Source organism: Cervus elaphus, chromosome 29 (genome assembly GCF_910594005.1).
Source record: "Cervus elaphus chromosome 29, mCerEla1.1, whole genome shotgun sequence".
Taxonomy (NCBI): Eukaryota; Metazoa; Chordata; class Mammalia; order Artiodactyla; family Cervidae; genus Cervus; species Cervus elaphus.
Window position 1 is genome coordinate 39,547,613 of NC_057843.1, and position 21,373 is coordinate 39,568,985.

The 21,373-nt window shown below is 37.2% G+C and overlaps 1 protein-coding gene across 5 annotated transcripts in view; it reads left to right on the forward strand.

Moving 5' to 3' along the window:
* Nucleotides 1-205: 205 nt before the first annotated feature.
* RFX3 (regulatory factor X3) overlaps nt 206-21,373 on the forward strand; it is a 311,370-nt gene continuing 290,202 nt past the window's right edge. For 2 of the 5 annotated variants that reach the window (XM_043890996.1, XM_043890995.1), the window contains exon 1: nt 206-848. Coding sequence is in view for 2 of the 5 variants with exons in the window: in XM_043890994.1 (XP_043746929.1) it covers nt 2,106-2,127 (22 nt within the window). In the remaining 3 variants the exon portion in view is untranslated. Of the gene's footprint in view, nt 849-1,148; nt 1,233-1,288; nt 2,128-21,373 lie in introns of those variants that run through there. The other 3 variants (XM_043890994.1, XM_043890997.1, XM_043891000.1) reach the window with 3 other exon arrangements.

Consider the following 21,373-nt stretch of genomic DNA (forward strand, 5'->3'; position numbering starts at 1 on the left):
CACCGCCCCGGTATGCTAGAAGTCAGCAGGCGCCTGGCTACCGGGAATACAGTCGGCGCCTCAGAAACGGGAGGGGTGGCTAACGAAAAAGTGAGGGGAAAAAAAAGAGAGAGCGAGCGAGCAGCGGCACATCCGGGAGTCTACGCCCGCCCCGCCCCGGAAATGATGTTTACATGGGGGCGGGGTCTCTCTCTCCAAAGAGGATTCTTCCCCAGCTGTAGCTGGTTGTCTCACAAGGTGTCTGGAATCGTCCTCAACAGCCCCTCTCCTGGGTTAGCCGTTACCGTTTCCCGCTCTGAGGCTTCTTGGCACAATGCAGGCTGCTGCGACTGGTAGCTCTCGTTTCACAGAAAATATCCCTCGCGCCACGGCCCTAAATTCGTCCTCCAGCCTTGCCAGGGCGTGTAGTACCGTACCTCCGAGGAGACTCTGGGGGTAACTTCAGCCCCTGCCAAACCTAGCGCATCTCTTTGGAATTCTTGCTCGGAAACCTGCCCTCACTCCCCCCTCCCGATAACTCGGTTCGGGGGTTGTCCGTCACGGAACTGAGCCCGCCCCTTCCGGCTGCTTGCCGGCCCGCCTCCTCCTCTCTTCCCTCCCCCACCCCTCCCCGTGCGAGTGTCTCCCTCTCCCTCTCGCTCCCTCTCTTCTCCCTCTCTCTCTCTTTTGTGAGTTATAGCAACCGTTGCCTTGTGAATCAAGCGCCATAGTCACCGTAGTCCTGGCGACTGTTACCCATCAACAACAACTACTCCTCTCCTCCTCCTCCTCCTCCTCCTCCTCTTCCTCCTCCCCACCACCACCATCTCCATCACCCACCAACAACACCACAATAATCCACAGCCAAGGTGAATATTCTTCGGTCTCTACATGTGTGTGGGAGCGTGTGGATGCGTGTGAACGCTTGTGTCCGTGCGTGTGTGTGTCCGTGCGTGTGCGAGCCGAGTGTGGCTGTGCGGGGGTCTCACTTCTGACACCGGGGCTGCAGCTGCGGCGCCGCTGCCGAGGGGCTCGGTCCCCCGGGCTTGTTTACAATGGACCGTGCGCGCCGCGGCTGGGTCGGGGGTGTGGGCGCCGCGCCGCCCGCCCGCCGGCCCTGGCCCTCCGCGGCCGCGCTTCAGGGATGGAGCGGGAGCTCGGGGGGCTGCGAGCGGAGCGGGAGAGGGAGCCACAGTTCTGCGCTGCGGACGGTGGAGCTCTCCCCTAGGTCTGGGGCTGAGGAGGAGGGCCAGGTGAAGAGAGAAGGATTCCCCCCCACCCCCCTTTCTTTCTTTAATTTTCTTGTTTTACAAAGCTGCTTGGTTCCTGCTTCTTCCAAAACCGAAATAGACAGCAGTGTGCAAGGGGGGACCCAAGAGGTGGTGTTTTGTTGTTGCTGTTCACTTGTGGGGCCTTGTTACGGGTTTTGTTGTTTTTATCCTTATGCAACGGTGAACTTTTCTCACCGCCTATTCCCTTCATTTTTGCCCCTCTTTGCCTTGTGCTAAATGAGCTGCTCTTTTACCATCATCATCAGCTGCACGGTTTTCTTTTTTCTTTTAAAACTGTGTTTTCTTTGTGCTGCAAACAGTCTTCATATCCTTTCAGCACTCTCCCCCCCCCCCCCCCCCTTTCTTTTACCCCCACACCCCTTGCACACACACTGGAGCCAGGGGCTTCTTGGCTGGGTTCTTTGCTGCACTGGGAAGATCTTTTTTTTTTTTTTTTAAAGTCTCTCTCCTCTCTCTTTCTCTCTTGGTGTGTGTGTGTGTGTGAGTGTGAGATTTAAACCGGATGCTGGGCATCTGTGATACTTGGTTAGTAGTTATTGACAGTGCTTTATCCCTTCATGTGGAGATGGGAGGGGTACTAGTGAGGTTCCATTTCACTTTGATGAACCTCCGTCCCCACAGTGGAGTGTTAACGATTTTCATTGTGGTTATGAGACTGTGTGTGTTACACACAGGGAAAGGACAGAAGGAAGCTTTGTGAGAACTGTTTACAGTGTTATTTGCGACAGTTATGGTACTTCTAAAGAGTTTCTTTCTTTTTTTTTTTTCCTTCATCTTCTCTGTTCGTTTTCCTTTGAGAGTTGAAATTGAAGTCAAGTTGTTCATAAAGAATGTATGAAGCTTCTCAACTTGAAACGTGTGTATATTTCACTTTCTTTGTGATTGTTAAGATCTAGGCATGTGTGTACTTAACAGTCTTTTTAATATTAGTTTTTTGGTTTTCTTTGGACAGTGACTTAAACCTGCTGAAGAGAGAGAACTTTTTTTTTTTTAGGTCTTTCCTTCAAAATTCTATTTTTCTCCGTACATTTGAATATTTGTCAGTCCTCAAGTTATAGGCTCTTAGATACAGGTAACCCAGTTTCAGAGATCCTGTAAATTTGTTCATTTTTCAGCGCAATGTTTAATTATTAGATCATGAGTAAAGAGTTTGATAGTGTGTGCTAAAACAAATGTAATGTACTATTTTATTTGCACATACTGAAGTTTCCAAATTGGAATTTTTAAATACTTACTTAGTCTTTTTTTCTAACAGCAAACCATATATTGATTTGCCCGGCAGAACAGACCATGGATAATGTGACAGTATTAATTATTCTTGAGATTGTCCATGAGCAGGTTGGGTAATTGTAATGCAATTTAAGGCTAATACTTTGTAAAATAAGAGTTAAGGTTTAAAAACTTTTCTTTTTTAAAATTAATTTCCTTGTGGTTGGTATTTTAAATGAAGATGATGTTGGTTCTGAACGAAGACTTTCTCAGAGCACTCAAATTTCTTTATATTTGTCGCCCCCTCCCCAACCTAGGTTTCATGCAAATTTCTAATACTAACCTGTATTTTTTTTCTGTTCAGGTGAGTGTCAAATGCCTGAACACTTTTGGATGGTGAAGTTCCTGGGTCCTTATAAACTGAAGTTAATAGGAGTTTTACTGTCTTGAGACAGTTTCAGACTTTATGCCATTTACATAATACATTTTCAGTCGAGTAGATTATATGCTATAATTTTATAGTTTAATGTTTTTATTAGCAGTGTCCAAGAACTTTTTTGAGGTATTTCACTCATTACGACTATCTCAGGTTTTCTCTAAGTTAGATTTTCATTCATGAGGTGTTTTGAGAGCAGAACTTAATTTGAATTCTGTTACTTATCCGTTATTAAAAGCACATATGTGATATAAAAGTTGCTGCTAGAGATGCCTTGAACTCAGGTGTGTCAACGTTATTCATATGGATCAAGTAAATAATAGCCAGAAATACTAACAAAGGATAAATTTTTAAATTTAACATACCGATAAATAGTGGTAACACTTAAATTTTTTTTTCCTGTGATGTTTTTCCTAGGAGAGACTATATTATGTGTTGGTATTCTTTTGTGTTTCTATTAGACTAAAAAAAAACACTGAAGTGTCCAAACTTTAAAGCTAAAATTATTAAATAGGAGTTACTTGTAACTTATTTTGAATAGCTGAATATTTGTGATTCATTATATGTCATAATGTCTGTCTCAGCCTTTTTATATTATTGTGCCTATTGCATTAAATGGTATAGGCATATTTCTGTAGTATATTTAAGTGTATAACAGTAAACTAAAATACACTTCTCAAATGCATCAGTCTACAGTGTTTTCATTATATGGGATGATTATGCTAATTTTAAAAATAGTATATTATTCCTCCATATTCAAATACTCTTGTACTCAAGAGGTTTATAGTTAATAAGTTTAGGATATGCAAAAAACTTAGAGTTTATGAATTTAATATATGTTAACCCTAAACAATATTTTTTATAGAAGCATTTAATGGTTAAAGGTATTGCTATTAAAAAATAGGAATTAAAACATGAATTTTGAATCAAAGATTTAATCTTTTATTTAAGTGATACATGTTACAGTTTGATAACATGTTTCATTGTTCTTCAGAAGGTTGATGTTTTATGTACTCTCTAAACTGTCAACTGAAGAAATCAGTGGGTGGAGTTTGATTTTACATCTTAGAGTTTTTAGTAAGTATGTGTGTATGTGTGTGTGTATTTAAAAGAGAAGATAGAGTATCAGATATGTAGGAAGAGTTTAAAAAAACTTTTCTGAAAGGTGTAGTAAGAATGTTACTTTTTTTTTTTTTTTTGGTACCTCTAGTGAGTATGTTACAAGAAATGAGAATACCAAACAAAGCTCTTCAAATTACAGTCTTCAAAGACATAAACCTTTACATTAGGAAAATGTGCTAGGTTTTTTGTTTTTTTGTTTTTTTTTTTGCTTGCCTGCTTTGTTTTTATGCTGAGCATTAGCCTGAAAATCCTCTACATCTAGTTACTTTAAAAATAAACAACTTAGTTTCCCTAATGGAAATATTTGTCTTTACTCTTTGGTATAGAATCCCAGTGGCTGTTGGAAAACAGATTTTAAATTCCTCTCTGTTCACAGGTGCATAGTGTTCCCATATTTTGGAAATCTAAGATTAAATGGATTTAACTAAATCTAGCTTTGTTAGGGACAGATGGCTCTTTTAAACAGGTGTCACTTTCATTTCTAGTGCATTGTGTTGGGACTTCCAGTGGTTCACAAACGAGCTGTCTAAAGCAGGTGGCATCCTTTGCTTTTGTTCTTAGTAAAATATACTTTTGGAGTTAATTATTTTCCTAGGAAGAGTTATTTTTCTTTTTAAAGTAAGGTTTTGAACTTTTCAAATTAAGATTCCTAATTTAACTAACATAACTTTTATTTTTGAATATTATTCTGATTTTGAGCTGTGTAAGCTGCAGGTCCTTTCAGAAAACACTTCAAATTCTTTTAAACAGTGATAAATTCCATTTGAATCCAGAAAAAATACTCAGGAGCACTTCACACAGTCAGTTTATCTGAAGCAAAAAGCCAGGGCAGATTTGAATAAAGTGAAATTAGGTAACAAAGTTAACTTTTGCTGTCCCATACTTGAATGTTTTTTTGGCAGCATTATTTTAATTTAAATATTAAGTGTTGAGAACTGGTGTTGTTTTGTTGGTTATTTTAAATATTATCAAGTGAAAACATTTTCCTGACCTACTTTGATTGTTACTATAAAGATTTTAGTGCTCTTTTTTAAGTGAAAATTGTTTTTAAGCATTAATGTTTAAAAATATGTACTGAAATAAATAAAAGAGTATCAACCTATTGATTCTTAAAGTTCATTTTTACTTGAATTCTATCCTTTTTTTGGTGGAAATTTTATACATCTTACAACAGATGCACCAGAGGGTGCTATGCTGTTTGCAACAAGAGATTATTATCACAAAGAATGTGATCTGATTAGAACTTTTATTTAAAGAAAAAATTTAATTACATATGCATTCAAGCATATAATAGCCTTATTTCTTTGGAGTTTAAATTTAATATACTGTCTTAATTGGCAGTTTTTTATCAAAGCCTGCCTCTCTGAACTAATATATATTAGCATAGCATAAAACAGTATCAAGATTGATATCTTTGGTATCATCTGAATGTCATCATTTGTCCTATATGCACATACATTTATCATCTTCTTATGAAGATATTTTAATTTGTATCTAAAAAAATTAGCTAACTTGAGAATCATACTATTTTGGCAGTGTAGCTTTGTACTCTGTAAATTGGTTATCGTTGCACCTATCAATATACTGTATGTCTTTATAACATTTATATATGGCATTATTAGTGGTGTGCTTTTTATCATATAATCTAAAAAAAAGCCATTTCAAAAGTATAAATTGTGATAATAGTTATCAGGCTAACTAAGTCAACAGCAATAAGAATAGAAATTGTCTGGAGAATTTGGTCCCTACTTCATGTTGTTAGAATAGTCTGATTTGAATATTTAACTTGGCTTTATTATCTGAAAAGTTTTAGATTCTCTGCTTTACTCTGTGCCTTATGCTTCTAAACTGGAAGCGACCATGTATTACTTTATGTATCTGAATATTTGTTCAGCAAGGTTTTTTAGGAGAACACTTGAATCCAGTCTTTGGGGTTCTTGCATCATTGACTTTACTTCTTCCGTAGTACATATACATGTAAGGTAAATACTGAAGCAGTAGTTGTCAGTGTTTTCCTCAAGTAAGCTTAGAGAGGCACGGTTATATCAAGTCAGCTTTTCTCCAGATGATGGATTTATGTGTACTGTAGTTCCACATTTATTACAATCAGCAAAATGTGATTTTTTTTTAAAGTACCTTTATAAGACATAGTATTTCATGTGTTGGAATGCCAGAGACTCCAAAACATCAATAGAGAATAACAATATTTTAAAGTATTAGTCTTGTTAAAATAGGTTAGGAATTTCTCCTTAAAAATATGGTCCTACTAATTCATTAACAGAATTGGTTAATGAATAAATTATTAAATTGGCATAACCAATTTTTGCTGCTGAAAATTTAAAGTATTATGACATTGTTTCAGAACCTTTATATTTGATTTATATTTCATATCAAACTATAAGACATATTTCATGAAAAATCAGTTAAAAAGTTGGAATGTAGTTAGAGTATCAAATAGGTGTATGTTTTGTTTTTTAAATAGATTGAGGATAAATATATTGGTTAAAAACACAAGGCTTTGGATGCAGATTTCAGATAATCTTATCAGCTATGGAACCTTGGACAGGTTATTTCCTTTCCTTTGGCCTCAGTTTTCTCATCTCAAAAATGGATCAGTCTTAGCCTGCCTTACAGAGTTTTGTGACGAGTAAAGGAGCTAATTCATGTAATGTGCTTTGCTCAGTACTAGACACAGAATATATGCCCAGGGGCTCGGTGGTAAAGAACCTGTCTGCCAGTGCAGGAGACACAGGAGATGTGGGTTCGATCCCTGGGTCAGGAGGATCCCCTGGAGGAGGAAATGGCACCCCACTCCAGTATTCTTGCCTGGGAAATCCCATGGACAGAGAATCCTGTTGGGCTGCAGTCCATGGGGATGCAAAGAGTTGGACACGATTTGGCAACTGAGCATGCAGGCATCCATGCACACACATGTTCAGTACATGTTGGCTCTTATGGAATGCTGAGAAAATACCCAGTCTAAAATTTCTGCTATCTAAGAATTCTTTGAATATGCTATTGGGTCCTAAGTTTTGAAAGATTTTGCTCACTGATCTACATATTAAATAATTATTCCCTTTCCCTCCTTTTAAAAATAAATCAAAGAGACCGAAGCGATCAACCGTAGGCTTGGATCAGCATTTAATAACCAGTCTTGTTGTTACACTGAATTAATAGGGTGCTGGGGCTTCCCAGCTGGTGCAGTGGTAAGGAGTCTTCCTGCCAGTGCCGGAGATGCTGGAGACTCAGGTTCGATCCCTGGGTTGGGAATACCCCTTGAAGGAGGAAAGGGCAACCCATCCCAGTATTCTTGCCTGTAAAATACCATGGACAGAGGAGCCTGGTGGGCTAAAGTCCATGGGGTTGCAAAGAGTCAGACCCGAGTGAGTGACTGAGCACACACAATAGAGTGCTAGCCCAAAGTTATCTTTTAGTTTTAGTTTTCTACAGCCTTATTATAATGGATTCTTTTGATGTTGGATACCTTTTCTGGTCTAGAGATTTCAGACTGAGAATTAATGGTGTAACACTTCATAAACTCTTACACTTCCCATTGTCCAATTTATATTTTCCTTTTCACATCTATTATACGTGAATTCATTTGAAAGCATTTTGAGCCCTACTTATATAAAATGCAGTCATTATTATATAATAATGACGATAGTTGTATAAGGATGAGTTCATCAAGGGGTTATTCCCATTTATAATGCACTGCTTAGAATTGTTATTGTAACAACAGTAGAAAAGTGTGTGAGGTCACCATTTATATACCTTTACAATAAGTAATTTTAGAAGAGTTTGCCAACCTCAATGTTGCGGTATAAAGTAACCTTGAGAGTGTTATTTGGTAAAACATATAATATGAAATTATAGAGGAAAAATAACACCTTTGGTTTCCTTTGTTAAGGCATTAAAGATGTTGAAAGAATCATTTTAGTTGACTGCTATATCTAAAGTTACTATTCAGTTAAGTTTGCTATGTTTCTATTTTTCTAAGCACTTTGACTAAGAATGAAATGTTTTTCTCATTTTGGAGTGATCTAAATAGCCCTGATCTTTCTCAAAGTGGAAATATGATTTGTCCATTACATTTGAAAATTTACCTGATACTGTGTGTCATCATTTTTGCTCAAGTATCATGTACTGTACAGGCTTTTTGCCTGTCACCCTCATCTTACGTACTTCCATCCTTCCACTCCTGTTCAGTGTTCAGTTAAGTATTCAATTAAGTATATGACTCTTTTACATTATTTTTATAGATAATTAATCCCAACTTATAAAGTAGGTAGACTCTCAGCTCAGCTGTCTCTGCTTCCTTTCACCAGTGAATCTAATACATTTTCAAGGGAACTTTTGGAAAAAGGCTAGGAAATGTGACTTAGATGGCAAGATAATATATCTTTCTTACCAGTTTCATTCATCTATTATCTTTGTAAACTTTGTCCTCTTGAACAAATTCATATCCTTGTTCCACTAATGATGTAGCCTGAGCATAATTATGCTCCACAAGTATTTCTTCCTAGTCCCGGCTATGTACTGGACTCTGGCTAAGCACTTCTGGTTGAATCTCTAGTCTAGTCCCAAAATACCTTCTTTGCATAGTCACATGTGCCTGCCCATTGCTGACTTTTAACTCCTGTATTCTTCTTTCTCTGCTTTCATTAGAAGCTGTAATTTGTTGTTGTTTAGTCACTAAATCTTGTCTGACTCTTTTGTGACCTCATGAACTGTAGCCTGCCAGGCTCCTGTGTCCATGGGATTTCCCAGGCAAGAATACTGGAATGGATTGCTATTTCCTTCTCCAAGGGATCTTTCTGACCCAGAGATCGAACCTGTATCTCCTGCATTGCGGGTGGATTTCTTTACTGCTGAGCCACCAGGGAAGTCGGTCAGAAGCTGTAATACCCAGTCAGTATTGCTTGCCTTGACTTCACAGTACCTGATTGAGATTATGAGAGGTCTTCCTGTTTAGGCAGAAATGGTCAAGGGGTAATAGGAGCTAAGAGTGAGGCAGCTTGCATGAAAATGAAAGTACATTGGTTGGAGAGAGGAGACAGATACACTGACAGGTGATGTGCAAGAAGAAGATAGGGGAACTAGGCTGAGAAATAAAGGTCTTCAAGCACCAGCCAAAGAACAGTAAAGAGGAGGAAAAGAAGCTTCTGTTCTGATATGCAGCCTGCCACTAAGTGAAAAACCTTCAGCTAGTCACTTAAACCTGCTAGGTCTCAGTTTCTCCATTTCTAAACTGAAACAGCAGTGCTGTGTGATCTCTAAAGCCCTTTCCAGCGCTAATCATCTATGATTTCATGGTGAGATTGGTGTGGGGAAAAGGGAAACATGCCAATAACATGGAGCCTGGAATCAGTGTTTCCTTTACTGATGGCATTTTGCTTGCCCGTTGTTTCTTCTGATAAGAACAGCAAAGAAAACCCAGAGCCTGGGTCTACCATAATGGCCGTGTCTATGGCACAGTCTCAGAAGCTTCCACTTTTTCAGTGGCCCCTGAGGGGAGCTGTGACCAAGTGCCCTGATATCCTCACCCACGCAGGAATAAGCCGAGTCTTGCAGCTTGAGCTCCTGCCGAGCCAGCTCCTTTATGTCTGTGTGCCAGACAAGTGTCTGACAGTTGGGGCTCCTGCCTGTTGCTCACCAATGAGATGTTTAAAACAGGACATGATCTCCCAACTCTGTGGATAGGCATATTGACAGGGAAAGTGGGGGCATGGAAGATAAGCTCTCTCTGCAAGCTTTGTTCACTCTTATTAGAAGCGGTAAAAATTAATTTAGTTTCTGTTGGTCTCATTTTTCAACATTTCTTCCCCAGTTCCTAAAGCCTTGACTTTTTTCTTCCCTTCATACTATTCAGCTACTTTTGAGAAGAGCTAAAATCCTGTCAAGGAGTCTGAGTAAGTTCCCAGGGCCTCTTGACTGCTTTGGGGCTGTGCTGTGGGATGCATTGGCAATCATTGTTGCTTTTTGCTTTCTGAATATTGTTTATACTTGGATATGCATTTTTAAATTCAGGTTTTTTGGCAGAGAAATTATGTCTTTTGGTCAAGAAGTATGCATTTTCATAACTTAAAAAAAATCTTTATTGGAATATGGTTGACTTACAATGTTGTGTTAGTTCCAAGAGTATAGCAAGATTAGTTAGTTATACCCATATGTATATCCACTCTTTCTTAGATTCTTTTTCATAGAGGTCATTACAGGGTATTGAGTAGAGTTCCCTGTGCCATACGGTAGGCCCTTATTAGTTATCTGTTTTATATATAGTAGTGTGTATATGTCAGCCCCAATCTCCCAGTTTATCCCTTTCTTCCCCTTTCCCTCTTGGTAACCATAAGTTTTGTTTTCTACATCAGTGACTCTGTTTCTGCTTTGTAAATAAGTTAATTTATACTACTTTTTAGATACCAAATATGATATTTGTCTTTCTCTTTCTGATTTACTTCACTCAGTACTTTATTTGGCAAGTGCACTTAACAAGATTTTAGACGATTTTTCATTTGTTCATTAATATAAGTCTTACGTTCTGCTTTATCTTACCTCTCCTACCAGTTTAATAAGGGGTATATGAAAGATTAACAGATTTTAATCATTACTTTTAATACTTGAATGCTATTTTTTATTGATTAATAGAAATGTATTCAAGTTTCTGAATTACAGATCTGCATGCTTGATGGCTTCAAACATTTCAGTATAAAACTATCATCCTTAAAAATGCATCTGGCCCTCTCAGTCTCAATCAGCATAGTTTATCTTAACATGCAATTAGAAACCCTTTGCTTCTCGGTTAAATTTGTTTCTTCCATGCTTTAGTTGTGGGGGTGGTGAGGGAGGCTGCTGGAGCAGGGCAGGAAGAAAGAGATACATGTAGAAATTATATCCTGTTTCCATGATTGAATATTAGTGCTTTGCATACTCTATCCAGTTGGTTTTCTGGACTGTGAAGTTTTGGTGTAAATAAAGATTCGTGTGGGGATTGCAAGGCATGTGGGGTGGGGTGGGGAACAGAAATGACTTAGGTGACCCAGTATTTCTTTCAGATCTGTTTCCTTTCCTGTGTTATAGTACTAATGAGGGTATGTACACTTTTGGAGGATAGGCATTTTATTATTTCATATTTGTGTGATTCCTTTTCTCCTAAAATACTTGACTGTATCTTTTTATGTATGTAGTATATACAACACCCTTTGTATATTGGTATGCAGTAATATCCTTCTCTTTTAAAGAGTCTGTATTGTGGTTTAGTCATGCACAGATTTAGAAAGGTAGGAGTAAGCAGTGAGGAAATGTAGTTTCTGTGCAGATAACAGAAATGATTCCTTACAATCACCTCTCTACATTTTTCTTTGATAGATTGTTTTGTGGATATATTTTTTTGCAATAAAGTCTAGATTTTTCCTCTATTCCTACTGAGGCTTACATTTTAAAAGAACCAAAGAGTGTAGTCTGTCACATCAGACTTTCACTGATTGGCATCTGATTATATCTGATAACAATCTTGGAGATGAGTTTTAATGAAGTGTCAGCATAAGAGTCATTAAAAAAAACACATGAAAAGATATTATATTGGTGATCTTAAAATCACTTTTACATCTTAAATATACAATATGCATATTTTGATGTGCTGTGATGAAAACCCAACATGAAATATTAATACACAGACACCAGATAAAGTGAGATTATTTGTTTTGATCATGTAACATGATCACATTATATGCTTTTAAAGGACATTTTAAAACATGATATTTTGTTTAACAAGTCATATTTCTAGGGTGTACTTTCATAAAGAAAACTGGATTTTAGCTTATATGTAGTGTTTTGTGTATGTATATGTGTATAGACCTTTAGAAAATCATTTTAATTGGTACTTCAGAACTTCGGTCAACACTGTTTTTGCCCACTGGTTTTTGTATTTTGCATATCTTGGAACAATATTAGTGTTATTTTCTTGAAGCAGAGAAAATTAGGGGACTTTGTGGCTTAAGTTCTTTGAATGACCTTTCTGTGAATTGGGGAGCAATTTTTAATAGTGCCTCACATTATACAGTGATATTTAAAGGCTACCTTTACTTAACAAAGGCTATGAATGCTGAAATTGAATTGAATTGTTAAAGGCAAAAATTGTAATTCTGATTATAGTAGGTTAAGATAATGTGCTGCTGGATCAACATTTGATCTTTTATTTTCAGAAATCTGCCTAGTTCTGAAATTTGAAGCCTTTTAAATAATGTTGAATGAGTAGAGCTGTATAATAGATGTGGATTTATATTTCAGCAAAGGTTTGAGAGGTAGATGGTTTGGAAGTCAGGTGGGATTTTATCTCTGAAATTTGGAGGTGATGTATTTTAATATTTTTTGATTGGATTAGATTTACTTGAGTACTTACTGGTCTTGATAGAAATGCCAGTGACCATGGAATGAAGACGATCAGAGACGTTTGTGGGAGGAGGTCATTGTAGTGATCCTGACACGTCGCTCAACCTTCCTTCATGCTGTCCTTGATAAACTTTAAAGTGAAGACATCTCTTTTGGATAATATTAGCCTTTGATATTGTGTTTTTGTTAATTTACATGGCTGCCTGGAGTTTCCCAAACCCTACCACAGTCTTGTGTGATGCATTGTCCATGAGCTTTGGAAGCTCCAGTGTATGTTTTGGTTTATAAATCTTAGAAAGAATGATAATTGATGACTAGGCATGCCTAGAACAACACCTTAATCTGAAGGAATGGGATAAGATGAGGGTAATTTCGTAATTTCCAATCATATTCTTGGAAAACTTAGACTAGGAATAATGACTAATACAGTATAGAGGATAAGAAGGGTGATATTAGGGGCTACATAGGAAATTCACTTGGCCAGATTAAGCATATTTAGTAATATTACTGCTATCATTAATAACATTATTTCTAATATTCTGTTCTAAAATATTCTAGCAGAGACATAAGAAAACTTTTATATGTTAGTCTATAAGCTTGTAGTTTTATATCTTTGTTCTTTAGCTTTATTTTTGAATGAGAAATTAAGGATTTATATCAGTGTGTATTTAGTGCCAGTACGATTTTGGTTAATTTAGGAATCCTGAAATGGCTTGGCTTTCTATTGGGTTTTAAGGAGTACTTTGAAAGAAAAGAGAAAAATTAGGTATTTGATACAAAATTAGATATTCTTGGCTAGGTGGACATATTTTTTAAGATCTGAAATTTTAGAAGGCAGAAATGATCAAGATGATAGTTAGACATCAGGAGGGATTAAAAACAAAGGATTGGAGGAGACATTGAAAATGAAATTAGATGAAACCTTGAAATAAAGGTTAAAAATAAGTTGAAATGGATAAATCAAAATATGAATGGTATAATAATTTGTTAGATGAATAATCACTTCTTGGCCTTACTATGATTTTAACAGATAGAGGGGGAGGGGGGATCGGGATGGGGAACACATGTAAATCCATGGCTGATTCATGTCAATGTATGGCAAAAACCACTACAATATTGTAAAGTAATTAGCCTCCAGCTAATAAAAATAAATGAAAAAAAAAAAAAACCAAATAGAGGAAGCTGAGAAACAAAGTATACTTAAGTTTCTTATGAGCATCACATTTGTTTTTTTGTCTGAAATATTTACAATAAGATCTGGGACCTTTGACTGTTACTGTATGGGACTTCACTATTAATGTTGTATATAGGAAAAGAATTAAACTGAGAAATTACATCAGAGTTTTCTTGTAGTTCTTTTTTTGTAACAGTTAAATGTTAGTATAAAGAATTAATATATTCCATTAGAATATCTGATTAGTGTATATGATATCCAAAGCAGTTAACATTTGGGAAGCCAGTGTATAGTGAAAAACTGTGTACCATAATTGTATTTGGTACAAAACTTTATTTGGAAACTTTAAAAACTAATAGTGGAGAATATAGAATAGCGTAGTGAATCCTCATGGGTCTGTCACTCAGACCTAACGATTATTACATTCGGGTTGTTCTTAAAACTGTATAATACAAAATATTGTTTATAAAATATAAACAAAATAACACTTGTTTATTGAAATGAACTTGAATCCCACTTTGTTTTACATTGCTCTGAAGAAGTTTAAGTCAAATGTTAAGCAGATTCAGTATAGCCTTGAAACCATGGAAACCATGCTTTCATTAATTTAAGACAAAATATTTAAGAGTGTTTGATCTTCTTGTTGTTTCTTCTCAGCAAAGCATTTGTACATCAGGAGGTTTGTTCTCATTTGTTGGTCAGGTTCTCTGTTTATTAATTGCAGCCTCTCCTGCTTGGAATCTGCCTGTCATTACTAAAGGGAACAGCGCACAGCTGCAGTCCTTGTTTGCAGGGCACAGGAAAACAACTGTCTTTATATACACCTGCTAGAGGTGAAAGAGATTACTGTTTTGCACATCATTCTTTTAACTTGTTTTAGGGTAGATTTGAATGAACTGTTAAGAGCCATTTTGTAAGGTGACAGGGAAGAGAACCATGTATCTTCTGGAATATTCCCTTCAGAGTTAGCTACTCAGTCACTTGGGTATAATAGAACATAAAGGAAGAGACATCCATTGGTAAGAGTTAATGTACTGAAAACTTACGACATCATTCAAAGCAATTTAATGTTTTTTTATTGTCTTCAGAGAATGAGGAGAGTCCCTTAGTTTTATTATTTGACTGAAGTCTTGTTGTTTAGTTGCTAAGTCGTGTCTGACTCTTTGTGACCCCATGGAATGTAGCCCACCAGGCCCCTCTCTCCATGGGATTTCCCAGGCAAGAATTCTGGAGTGGGTTGCCATTTCCTTCTCCAGGGGGTCTTCACAACTGAGGGATCGAACTTGCATCTCCTGCATTTGGCAGGTGAATTCTTTACAAGTGAGCCACTAAGGAAGCCCGTGACTGAAGTCAGGCAGTATAAAAGAAGCTTATTTTCCAATGCTGGAGTCTATTCCCCACGCCAAATCCATTATTCATGTTGAAAATTATTCTGTAATGAGCAGAATAATATGTGTAACAAATAATGATTAATGTCATTTTGTATGTTGATAAGGGAAGAGAATCAACTATCTTTATATTTTAATGTAATTTAGAAACTAAGCAGTTCCGAATGTGAGAAAATCATGTTGCTCTACTTACTCTCTATTGGAGTAATTCCCCAGTAGCAAACAATGTTCTGATTTGGGAGAACACCATGAGAAGAAAATCTTTGTCAAATAATTAACTTCTGTTTTAGAACTTGAACCTGTCTGCATAACAGCTAAGCTTTTGAGTCTGAAGCTAGAGCTTCAGATCGCCTAGAAAGAATGTCTTCCTTTTTCAGAGACCCAACTTCAGCCTTTCTCCCTGTTTCTACTTAACTACTCTATATTCTTCTGCCTCTTCACTATGTCTGGTCAGCACAGCTGACCAAAAGGGGTAGCCAGGATGCTAGCGTAGAGATTAAAGAGGTGAAAAGTTCTGTTGCTAGATTTACACATGCTTAGAGATGGCACAAATAGAGTCCAGCAGAGACATAATTAGGATGTTTCATTTTAGAAACAGAATTTTTAAGTTGGAACAGACTGGAGGTTATCTCTTTCAACCCTCCATCCCCCATTTATTTGAAAGAAAATGGAGGTTAAGTGACTTGGAAGTATAACATTTTTCAGTGCTGGGGCTCTTGAGCTCCAGATTCCTCACTCCTTGACCAGTGTTCTCATGGTGTATACTTCTTATGCTGTATACTTACTTTCATTAAAAGCCGGCAACTCAAATGTGCTGCCTTAGATATTCACAGTACTTGGTTATTTTATCTACAAGTCTGAGCTCCATATTTTTCCTAGAAAAAGTAAAGTTTTGTAATTCTGTATTCAATTTTGAATATATATCTTAATTTATCATGTTATTGTCATTTAGTTGCTAAGTTGTATCTTTTGCGACCTCATGGACTGGAACCCGCCAGGCTCCTCTGTCCATGGAATTTCCCAGGCAAGAATACTGAGATGGGTTGTGATTCCCTTCAGCAGGGGATCCTCCCTACCCAGAGATCAAACCCGCATTGCAGGTGGATTCTTTACCACTGAGCCACCAGGGAAGCCCAGTTTTTGTCATTGTCAACTATAATTTTTGGTATATAGGTCATTATTTAATTGTTTTATTTAAAAATGACATAGAAATGCAATTTAAAATATTTTCCAAGCTCTTAAATAGGCTGTATTCTAAGGGGAAGTACCATATTTGCTTGTTTTTTTTTTTTATAAAGAAAAAGAGCAGATTTGTAATCTCTATCATTTGTACTTCCCCTTTCTTGGGTGTTAGTGATGTATGTCATAATAACTGTATTAGTGTTCATTATCCTCATACTTGGCATACACCTGTTTACTTACTTGATGAGGTAAAGGTGATTCTAATCATTCTAAAGGTGGTTGTAAAAATTTAATGAATTGTTAATTACAGAAATTGAAATATTTGTTCCTCTAGGTCACTTTTTTGGGGAAAAGTAAAATTACTGGCAGCTGCTATTGGCTATACAAGCTGCAACTTGCCTAGCTGGGATTTAAAGGTGCTGCAGCACTCTTAAGTCAAAGAACCAACAAATGAGAGTGTGAAGGGACTGCCCTGTGTTCCATAGCAACGAGAATCAGTACATGCAGTCATGCTGTTATATGACTTCTTATTTTCTTAATCTGAGTTTTTGGAAGGATCTGTTGTTTACTGATTAATAGTTTGAGACTGTGGCAGGAATAAGTAATTACCAAGATTTTGTCTTATTTTTCTGTGTTTGTGTGTGTGTGTGTTAGATTTGGAAGTAAACCTATGAGGTTAGACTTGAATTTAGTTTTGGTATCCTGTTTTGTGATAAAGATGAACAATTTGAGCACTAACCCTGTTGATTATTTGAAACAATCCACCTAAGAGAGACTGAGAAATTGACAAAAAAACTGAACTTTCTAGCAGTAACCTGATGCTCTTACCAGCTTTATTTGTGGCACCAAATCTTAAAGGATGCATTTATATAAAACAGGAGTAGGTTTCCTATGGGGGAAAACCATTTGTCATTTGCTCTTAACAAGGTAAATCTCTATGGACAAACGTTTCTTGTAAAACTGTTCCCCTTGGATTTCTTTTCTCCTTCAATAAAAAAGGAGCTATGATAAACAAAGATATGATGAAATAGTAGTTAGCTCTTGCATTTTTGCCTAGAAGTTACTCATTCTTAATCTTTATGGTTTTATTTTTTTAATTTAATGAGAATTAAGAATCAGGATACAGTGCATTAAATCGACTTTGTGTTAACTGAAGAATAGGGGTTTTGTTTTTGAGTGATGGGGGGGGGGTGTCTTAATCATTTACTTTTAGACTTAACTATATTCCTGATTTGCCAGCATATACCTACTGGCCCACAAAATGGAACAGAAAATACAAATTATTCAGATTTAAAAGGATGCTAATTACTTGGAAGTCTCATTGAGGTTTGAATATAGAGTTACCAGTTACTAAATATTAGACGCTGGATTTGTTGGATAATAAAGGGGAAGAATCTGAAACATGGAGTGTGGTCTTAATAGCTTATGAATTTATAATCTGGTTAATTTTTTAAATTAAAACTGTTTCTAAATATGAACTAATAGAATCTTCTAAAAAGGAGGTATTTTGGATCTTCTCATATAGCCCAGAGTTTTTTTGTTGGTGTTGGCATCTTTCATTGCCTATTTGTCAGAATTCTTTAAGAACTGTTTATTGAGTGCCACAAATCTGCCATAGGTTGTGTTTTTAGGAAGCTCACAGTTTAGTTTAAATTTTCAAACTTAGATTTCATCATTCTGCTCTGTAAACTGCTTTTTTCTGGCCTGCCTGGTTTATGATGTTATATAGCTGATTAAGAGCATGAACTTCAGAATGGACAACCCTAGGTTTGAATTCTAGCTCTGCCTGCTGCTGATTAGTAGTTTAACCTTAGGCAGATTACTTTAAACTGTTGTTTCAAAAAATTACATTAGATGACTTAGGCAAATGGCACTGTGTCTGACATCTAAGTGCTTAGTGAATGGCAGGTGCTGTTACTACTCTGTACGGTCTGTACCGGAACTCTGACTTATCCTTTTTTTCTGTTACTTGGTTCTCATCATTTATTCTACGTAAACTGTGTTCTCCAGTCTCTCCAGATTCATCTCTCCTAAACTTAGAGTGGTCCCTAACTTCATGAGTTTACTTTTAATGAATTTCTTATTAATGCAGCTATTGATAGGGAATTGTGATTTAGATTTATGTCTATAAATGTTTGATCTTTCAAATTGTTCCTAAGATTCCAGAGGGTAAATGACTACAGAATAGGTTTTTGAACTCAACACAAAACCCAGTATCTTTTCCTAATAGAAGCAATTAATGAAAAATTATTAAATCTCAGATTGCTTATCTTTATCAATTATAGAAATCACTTTTAGCCATTATATAAGTCAAGAAACACCTAGAGTAACAGGAAAATATGGTCTCGGAGTACAGAATGAAGCAGGGCAAAGGCTGATAGAGTTTGCCAAGAAAATGCACTGGTCATAACAAATACTCTCTTCCAATAACACCAGAGAAGACTCTACACATGGACATCACCAGATGGTCAATACCGAAATCAGATTGATTATATTCTTTGCAACCAAAGATGGAGAAGCTCTATACAGTCAGCAAAAACAAGACTGGGAGCTGACTATGGCTCAGATCATGAACTCCTTATTGCCAAACTCAGACTTAAATTGAAGAAAGTAGGGAAAACCTCTAGACCATTCAGGTATGACCCAAATCAAATCCCTTATGATTATACAATGGAAGTGAGAAATAGATTCAAGGGATTAGATCTGATAGACAGAGTGCCTGAAGAACTATGGATGGAGGTTTGTGACATTGTACAGGAGGCAGGGATCGAGACCACCCCCAAGAAAAAGAAATGCAAAAAAGCAAAATAACTGTCTGAGGAGGCCTTACTAATAGCTGTGAAAAGAGAAGCGAAAAGAAAAGGAGAAAAGGAAAGATATTCCCATTTGAATGCAGAGTTCTAAAGAATAGCAAGGAGAGATAAGAAAGCCTTCCTCAGTGATCAGTGCAAAGAAATAGAGGAAAACAATAGAATGGGAAAGACTAGAGATCTCTTCAAGAAAGAGATATCAGGGGAACATTTCATGCAAAGATGGGCACAATAAAGGACAGAAATGGTATGGACCTAACAGAAGCAGAAGATATTAAGAAGAGGTGGCAAGAATACACAGAAGAACTGTATGGAAAAGATCTTCATGACCCAGATAATCACGATGGTGTTATCACTTACCTAGAGCCAGATATCCTGGAATGTGAAGTCAAGTGGGCCTTAGAAAGCATCACTGCGAACAAAGCTAGTGGAGGTGATAGAATTCCAGTTGACCTATTTCAAATCCTGAAAGATGATGCTATGAAGGTGCTGCACTCAAAATGCCAGAAAATTTTGAAAACTGAGCAGTGGCCACAGGACTGGAAAAGGTCAGTTTTCATTCCAATCCCAAAGAGAGGCAATGCCAAAGAATACTCAAACTACCCCACAATTGCACTCATCTCACATGCTAGTAAAGTAATGCTCAAAATTCTCCAAGCCAGGCTTCAACAGTACGTGAACTGTGAACTTCCAGATGTTCAGGCTGGACTTAGAAAAGGCAGTGGAACCAGAGATCAAATTGCTAACATCCGTTGGCTCATAGAAAAAGCAAGAGAGTTCCAGAAAAAAACATCTACTTCTGCTTTATTGACTATGCAAAAACCTTTGACTGTGTGGATCCCAACAAACTGTGGAAAATTCTTCAAAAGATGGGAATACCAGACCACCTGACCTGCCTCTTGAGAAACCTGTATGCAGGTCAGGAAGCAGCAGTCAGAACTGGACACGGAACAGACTGGTTCCAAATAGGGAGAGGAGTATGTCAAGGCTGTATATTGTCACCTTGCTTATTTAACTTATATGCAGAGTACATCATGAGAAATGCTGGGCTGGATGAAGCTCAAGCTGAAATCAAGATTGCTGGGAGAATTATCAATAATCTCAGGTACATAGATGACACCACACTTACGGCAGAAGGCGAAGAAGAACTAAAGAGCCTCTTGATGAAAGTGAAAGAGGAGAATGAAAAAGTTGGCCTAAAGTTCAACATTCAGAAAACTAAGATCATGGCATCTGGTCCCGTAACTTCATGGCAAGTAGATGCTAAAACAGTGTCAGACTTTATTTTCTGGGGCTCCAAAATCATAGCAGATGGTGACTGCAGCCTTGAAATTAAAAGACACTTGCTCCTTGGAAGAAAAGTTAGGACCAACCTAGACAGCATATTAAAAAGCAGAGATGTTACTTTGCCAACAAAGGTCCATCTAGTCAAGGCTATGGTTTTTCCAGTAGTCAGGTATGGATGTGAGAGTTGGACTTTAAAGAAAGTTGAGCACCACAGAATTGATTCTTTTGCACTGTAGTGTTGGAGAAGACTCTTGAGAGTCCTTTGGACTGCAAGGAGATCCAACCAGTCCATTCTGAAGGAAATCAGTCCTGAATATTCATTGGAAGGACTGATGTTGAAGTTGAAACTCCAGTATTTTGGCCACCTGATGTGAAGAACTGACTCATTTGAAAAGACCCTGATGCTGGGAAAGATTGAAGGTGGGAGGAGAAGGGGACGACAGAGGTTGAGATGGTTGGATGGCATCACCAACTCAATGGATGTGAGTTTGAATAAACTCTGGAAGTTGGTGATGAACAGGGAGGCCTGGTGTGCTGCAGTCCACAGGGTCACAAAGAGTTGGACACGACTGAGCAACGAAACTGAACTAATTTTGTCTAGCCCTGATTTTATAGTGACCATTTGAGCAATGCAGTTACAGTATTCCAAATGGATTTTTTAAAGTTCCTTTTTTTCTTTAAATTGATTTAGTGGAATGAAATGATTTCATAAGTTTTTTGTTATTTCTTCAAATTAGCATCATTAGGGAGTAGATTTGAGCTGACTTAACCAAGGTCTTTTCCTCTTATGTTTTCAAGTGACATTTTGTTACCTAACTCTGTATCTGTATATGCATTGTGTGTGTGTGTGTGTGTGTGTGTGTGTGTGTGTGTTTGCATGTGTCTGTGTGTATAAAATTTCAGACTTGCTTGGAATTTCCTGTGTCTAACAAGACTAGTTTCTTAGTTTCAGAATTTGAAGAGTGCCTTGTAGAATCCAGTACCTTCTTCCCATTTTCTCATTGTTGCAGACTGTGCAAATTTCTAATGCTGCTTACCATAGGCGAGACCTGGGGGACAATTTTTTTTGGGTGGCTACTTTGAATACTCTCAAACGCTTTAGTTTC